Source organism: Colletotrichum siamense (genome assembly GCF_013390195.1).
Source record: "Colletotrichum siamense strain Cg363 chromosome Unknown KSG_Cg363_contig04, whole genome shotgun sequence".
Taxonomy (NCBI): Eukaryota; Fungi; Ascomycota; class Sordariomycetes; order Glomerellales; family Glomerellaceae; genus Colletotrichum; species Colletotrichum siamense.
The window spans coordinates 3399407-3406482 of record NW_023501017.1 but is presented as its reverse complement, the minus strand read 5'-3'; the positions used below and the strand labels follow the sequence as shown (position 1 = coordinate 3406482).

Genomic DNA, 7076 nt, shown 5'->3' with positions numbered 1-7076 from the left:
ATCGAACACAGCATGTTCCTGGCATTTCAGGCCGATCTGCACAAATAATCAGGAGCCAACGCAAGGTACATCCGTGGCACAATTCCCTGACCGGGGTCTATGGCACTGACTTTACCAACGGTGACGAACATTGGATAAAAGTGTCAGACAGTCAGAGAGCATCGTCGATGATGATGATGCTCATTGTGATGTGACGGGAACCACCCTATTGTCATCAGCATGCTGAAGCACCTACGTGATGGGACGTGCATCAACGGCGACTTGCAATACGGATACGGCTTACATTTTCTCTCGACTTGGATATTATTCGCAATGCTCCGTTGAGGCACCCTTTCCGCATGTACCTTAGGTGCGTACTGCATAGTAAAAGCACACGCCTTGGGGAACCAACAGGACCCGCGCCCATCATCGACTCTCACACACTATTCATTCCCCCCAAGCTCAAATGCAAACCCAAAAAAGTTCGCGGCGGGTAGGGCCAGCCAGCCGTCATTTCTCATTAGCCACAGCCACGAGACTTGAACATCTACCGCCATGGTTCTTTAGCGTCATCACGCCGCCATCTACGGACCACCACTGGTTTGTCTTTAGTTCGACGGGGTTCGCGCAATGGGCCGGCCCATACGTATTGCATTCGTAAGGTACTTCTCTGTCGAGTCCCCTGACTAAGTTCGGTACGCAAAGCACTACTTAGTCGGCCACCTACTCTAGACGACAAGTTCTACTCGCAAGTTTCCGTCTCCTGAGCCTCTTGCTCGTAAGCAGTGGAAATTCCACAACTCTAGGTGAGATGAGATGCATTTGCTGCTCTGACTAGCCTGCCTCGTCGAGTTGATACTACTTGGCAAGGCTTGCAATTACGGGAAACTGCTTGTTGCTCTGTCCCAGACATGCACATTGCACCTGCACCTCTAGGTAAGGTACGATAATCGGATAGCCTCCTCGCCCTGGGTGCGGATGCGGGTGAGCCGCCATCTCCACAACCCGCCAGCCAACCAACCATTCAGCCAGCGCCTAGAGGTCCTACTTGCCTACCGCCGTACGGATTCACCAGGCTCGCATCTGCACTCTTACAATTGCTCCCTCTACCTAGGTACCTTACCTACCTCCAGGCTCGGTCGGCTTAAGCCATTTTCTGCCCTCCGTCCATGACTTGTTAGTGTCGAATATCCACATCTACAGCCTTCGCGGCCCCTGGCCTGGTCCCCTTTTTTGGCCCCCTTTAAGCCCCTCTCCCCTGGGCCCTGGCTGGCCTTGGACCTCCATCTCCAATTGCGAAGACTCGGAGCTTGAGCCTCGTTCCTCCTGATTTGTCGGCTGGTCAAGTGCCACCTCGACTTTTAGCCCCCGTCGACCATCGTGGACTTTGCTGAGTGGCGGCAGCTGGGCAGACATCCAGGGGATCTGGTCGACGCTAGCCATCTACGAACGCGATTCTCCATCTCCGAGACAACACTGAAGTGCAGTGCAAGTGCAAAACGACGTGGCCAGAGGTGAATGAGTCGGTCTTTTTGCGCTGACAGACAGAGTCAAGCAAATAAGCATGACCTACTACTAGGTAGCTGCCCTACTGGGTGACGGGGTGAATAGTACATAGTAGTTGTGCTCTGCTGGCGCTGCATGACCCTGTCTTCGTGCACAGCCAGCTTGCCGATATTGCCTTGTCAGGTACGGGCATTCCTGCTCAATACCTGCTCTGCACCGAAAGCCCCTCCCCTTCCTTTCCTTCCCTAGGGTATCCGTAAGTAAGGTGCGTCCCCTCCGAAAAACCCCTGATCACATCCCTGGCCGCTTCCAGCCAGCCTTCCCCTTGCTCCCACCTGGCCGACAGGGGAAGGCACGGCCTTTTCTGGTCTGGTCTGTCCCGTTCCTAACACTTTCCCCGATCAATCCTCCAAGGGTTCATCATTCTCCCCACCCAGCTCGATGGAACATTGACAGCCGCCTTTGCCAGAACGTCTTCCAAGCTCGGTCTCCACTCCGATACTCTGCCTACGCCCACACTTTGTACGGATGACCTGCAGTTAGTTGTGCGAGCCTCCCAGATATCCGAACTCCCGCCTGTCTCTCAGCGCCTCTGATGAAGAATTGAAATTGCACTGGCTGCACCTCAATCTTGCACACCACACTCGTGGAATCTGGCCCGCTCATCCCTCTCTCGGTTCGCCGCTCATCCCACAACATCTTCTGAACCCACGCTCTAGAACGCCAGAGCGCGAGAATATCGACGGACGTGCCGTTGCTCCAAAATTGCAATGCAGCTCACACCCAACGCTGCTTATCCCCCACTACACGACACCCTTCGGAGACAAGACCGACCATGAGTATGCAGCACAGTGTCTGCGGCTGGCTACGCAATGGATTCGAGACTCCTCCATCTTGGACTTACAATCGACCGGTGTTGCTAACATGATATCGACTTTCTACCCCTACGCGACCTCGGCCTGCCTCCACTTCTGTCCAGCTATTCGGATGAAACACCGCTGCAAGGAGCCTGGGTTCATCAAAACCCCCAGACTGCTACGGGGGGGCTTTGGGACACGAGAATTCAACTTCAGGTCAATATCTTGAAAACCTCTAACGCGGCTGGCCCCGTCAGCCGTGGCTTAGCTTTCGCCAGTGTCCCGACACCATCAATCGTACCCTTCAAATATGCAGAGACTTGTTGACAGAAATGGCGAGAGAAACAACTGGCCAAAACCAAGCTTGGCTTCTGGACCCAGACTCGGAATTCCTGTGGCACCAAGCGCCGCCAAGCAAAAGCCGAATGCTGCACCATCTGAACCAGATATCTTTGACCCCTCAGATCACTTCCCGAACTCATCGCGACGCCGTGTCTTACGTTTGGCTTGCCACAGAGCCATCGGCCATATAGCTACCCAGGCCGCTCAATGTGGTGGCCTACTCATGGTTTGCTCGACTCAAAGTAACATGTAAAACGGATGCATGAGAAGACCAACGACACTCGAGACCTGTCAAGCGATGTACTGCGTACAATTCAGCCGCTGTTCAAAGCGGACAAAATTCCCCTTGCCCGTGGTGCCTTACATAGCCGCGATGGTACCAAAAGCGCCAATGCATGTGCTCGACCCGACGCAGACGCACAGCGGCAGCGGCAACGTCCACGCCCCTTGAATGGAGCTGGAACCGTCAGCTGCAGGCAGTATCCGCATTAGATCCGCCTCGCATCAAGTCATTACTCGTCCAATTGTCTCTCTCATCAGATCATCAACTGACCACAACCATGGCTTTCCTCCGCTGCCAGAAGTGCGTTTATCTCGGGCCACCTCCGTTTGCAGAGTCGACCCACGCCACACCGTTAAGCAACAACGTCCTTGAGTCAAACACAAGAGAGGCTAGGCTGGTTGCTTCGTCGATTTTCAATACCGGCCACAATCACCAGCCAAAATACCTTGGCGCCCTGCCATGCCATACTAAGTACATCCGAGGAAGCCAGCTGCCGGCGAGCATTCTCCCACCGTAGCCCTCCATAATTGGGTTTTAAGCTTCATGGATAGCCTGTTGGCTGCTACGACGTTGTGTCTTGTTCGCTGGACAAACCTTGCCACCCTTCCGAACGCCCTATCCGACGGCTCCGGGTTCTGTGATGGACATGCCGGGCGCGCATCCCCACCACCTGCTTTACTGACTGCACCGTTCATTTCAATCTGCCGCCCCGTGAATCGTCTAGCTGTACGCGCCAGCGCCCGCTCGGTTCCTCCCCTTGAACCCCTTGGCAGCATCCAATGGTCGCTGTCCCCGCCTGCTGGCCGATCGCCGGGACATCAGTGCGCACGCGATCTGCCGCATTCGAGGGCGGCCGCGATGGAATGCCGGTAATCGAAGGTACAACTCGTGTTCCTGATCAATAGTCCGAACTGGAGGGACTAGGCTCTAGAGAAGTTGAAAGAAAGGCATCCCGCAAAACCACAGACAAGCACAAGACGAACGAAAACGTTTTGCCCTCCAAGGTCTCGGGTGGTACTGCCACATACTCTCCACGCGCGACAGCCGCCTCGCAACCACGGCTCGACCGCACAGACCGGGGCTGAAGGCCGGCCGGCTCCTCGACTCGGCGGGCATCCACCAAAGTCTCCTCACCCCTTTCTGAAGAGCATGGCACCAAGTCCTTCTAGAAGAGGTCTGATGTAGACGCCTCAAACACAAGATCGGCCGGGCCAGGGCGAAGGAGACGCTGCAGCTCCTCTAACAGGCTCCGGGCCTACAACCCCTCGTCCCTCAATTGGCGACTCCAGCATACCCAGTATCCGTATTTCCCCCTGTCTGCCCAATGTTCAGAGCCGGATCCTGGTCTTTGACCAGGAAGCATCGCCCGCGAACAGACGACATCCCCGGTCCCACGTAGTGGTGGTTGGTTTGCCTGCGTGTGCCCGTCTGCTTTTTATCCTGCCGTTCCAACAGTATGCAGAAGGCGAGAGCTTAAAGTCTGACTTGAGTTGACAAGATTTGAAGCTTGGGCAAGTAAACATGTCGTGCTAGGCTCGGCTCGCGCACCATGTCTCACTATTGGGCTTTTTTGGCTTTTTGTTGTTTTCGCGTCTTTCGCCTGTCGAAAATGACGAGCTTCCCCCCGGCAGGCAAGACAAGGTGACAGTATGCCAGGGCCCAATCGGCGAGTTTTCGAACCGAATCTCAATCCTCAAAGTCGACGTCACCCGAGTTGGAAAACAACCATGTCGGCACTCGGCAGTGTTTCTGACGGCAACCGGGGAGTCTGTCACTTTTGATGCGGTGCTTTGGCTTTTGTTGTCTCTTATTACAAGTCACCTTTCGCGGGGCTCACAACCGCTTTTGTCCTCCGGGAAATCATGCTCCGGCAGAGATGGTTTGATTCCGTAACTCCTATCTAGACCGACCCGTCTCCGATACCCTTGCCCAGCTTTATGCCGGCAAACCATTGCAAAGTCCCCTGAAAAACCCTGAATGATCTCGCTGATGCCTCGCCGCAGCGTTTTTCCTCTTTTCTTTTCAAGCACGCTAGACTTTCTACTACACATCACCGTCCGTCTCACGAAAACAGCCCACCTGTTTACGGCTTGCAACGGCCCATGTAACGGGGGTACAAGCATGTCGTGCGGACGGTGTGCTGGTTGGCGAGCCAGGCCAGGAAACGCTCAAGACCGAGTCCGTAGCCGCCGTGGGGGGAGGTGCCATACCTAGAAAGGTCGGTGTTAGCGCTGATGTATGGACTCATCATTGTTGGGGAGAAACTCACTTTCTCTGATCAGTGTACCAGTAGTAGTCCTTGGACGGGATGCCCTCTCTGTCGTAAGCGGCGAGCAGCTCCTCGTAGCCCTCCATTCTCATCGACCCGCCCACAATCTCACCAACACCAGGCATCAAGCAGTCGACGCTCTCGGTCACGCGGGGGTCCTGGGGGTCCTTCTTCATGTAGAAGGCCTTGATCTCGGTAGGGAAGTGGGTGAGGAAGATGGGCTTGTTGATGGCGTCGGTCATCTTGCGCTCAGCAGCCTCGGCGATGTCATCGCCAAACTTGTGGGGCTCGCCCTCCTCGTTGAGGATGGGAGGATCTTGGGCGTTGAGCCAGTCAATGGCGTCGGTGTACTTCATGCGCATGAAGGGACGGACGGGCCTCTTGAAGTCGGGGTTGAGCTCCTTGATCAAGGCGGCAATCTCCTCGTCGGCCAGAACGTTGTCAATGACACGGCACATGACCTCCTCAAGATGCTCCAGCAGGTCGGGGAACTCGATGAAGTCCAACTCGGCCTCGACGTGAGAGTACTCGGCCAAATGTCTACGGGTCAAGCTGCGCTCGGCACGGAACGACTTCTCGATACAGTAGACGCTGCCGAGACTGGGGAGGACAGTCTCGAGATAGAGCTGGGAGGATTGGGTGAGGTAGGCGGTCTCGTCGTAGTAAGGGACGGAGAAGAGCGTGGCACCGCCCTCGACCTGGGTCTGCACGAGGGCAGGCGGGGAGACCTTAGTGATCTTAAGGTCCTTGTAGGTCTTGGTGAAGGCCCACTCGACAGCCGCGCGGATCTTCATGATAGCAGACGCGTTGTCGCCGCGAAGGACCAGGTGGCGGTTGTCCAGCATCTGGGAGTCCCATTGGTTCTGAGTCAGGGAGACCTTGTTGGTGATGGCATCGTCATCCCTGGGGGCGCTGCCGATGACCTTGTAGTAGTCGACGTGCAGCTCGCGGTTGTCGGGGGCCGTCTGGCCCTCGGGCACCTTCTTCAGCTCTCCGTAAACCCAGAGGGAAGTGCCCTGCGCGAAGGTGAGGGCATCGTAGGTCTTGGTCAGATCGCCGGCCTGCAGAACGCACTGCAGGTGACCGTATCCGTCAATCAAGGTGATGAAAGTGGCCTGCTTCTGCTCGCGCAGTCTGTGGATGCGGCCGGCAATCTTGACGCGAGCGCCCTTCTTATCGCCGTCGCCGAGCTCGACGTTCTTCTCGCCAATGGTGATGCGCTTCGCGGGCGGGAGTGACTCATCCTCCTTGATGACAATCTGCTTGGCGGCCTCGAGGGTCTGCAGGCGCTGCTTCTCGCGCTCCTCCTCCTGGGCTTTGTTCTGCGCGGCCTTGGCCAGCTTCTTCTTATGAGCGTCAAGGGCGGACTGGGCCTTCTTGACGGCGCTCTTGGCAGGCTCCTTCCACTCGAGGCGGGCGGCCTCGTCATCGCCCGTCTTGGACGCGCGGGACAAGAACGTGCGGCCGGGCGTGTCGATGTTGGCGATGTATGCGGCGGCGAGGGACTTGAAGGGGGAGGATTCGGTGCCCGTGGTCGTGGGCTCGTCGGCGCCGGCGTCGGTGTCGATGTAGACCTTGTCGTCAGACTTGAGGCGCTCGGCCAATTCTTGGACGGCGGCCATGTTTGCGGTGTTTCTGGAAGTGCCTTGCTTCTCTTCCACTAATTTTTCAGTCAATTTCGGAAGAGGGTGCGTACGGGACGATGGCCGCAGTGGACACGTTGTTAGTTGACTCGTTTCTTGTCCCGGACGTGAGGCGGGAAATTTTTGGGCTGCGGTCGAGCGAGGATGGCGGGGTAGTAAAATCGGATTGAGTTGGTGGGAACGCGAGAAGGAGGGGG

General features: G+C 56.4%; 1 protein-coding gene across 1 annotated transcript; it reads right to left on the bottom strand.

The window, feature by feature from the left end:
• Positions 1–5050: 5050 nt before the first annotated feature.
• CGCS363_v006819 (Asparagine--tRNA ligase) lies at positions 5051–6858 on the bottom strand (the record flags this gene model as incomplete). Its single annotated transcript, XM_036638668.1, has 2 exons — positions 5051–5177; positions 5237–6858. The coding sequence occupies 2 exons, from the start codon at positions 6856–6858 to the stop codon at positions 5051–5053; spliced, it is 1749 nt and encodes a 582-aa protein (XP_036496939.1).
• Between the last annotated feature and the right edge of the window lie 218 nt (positions 6859–7076).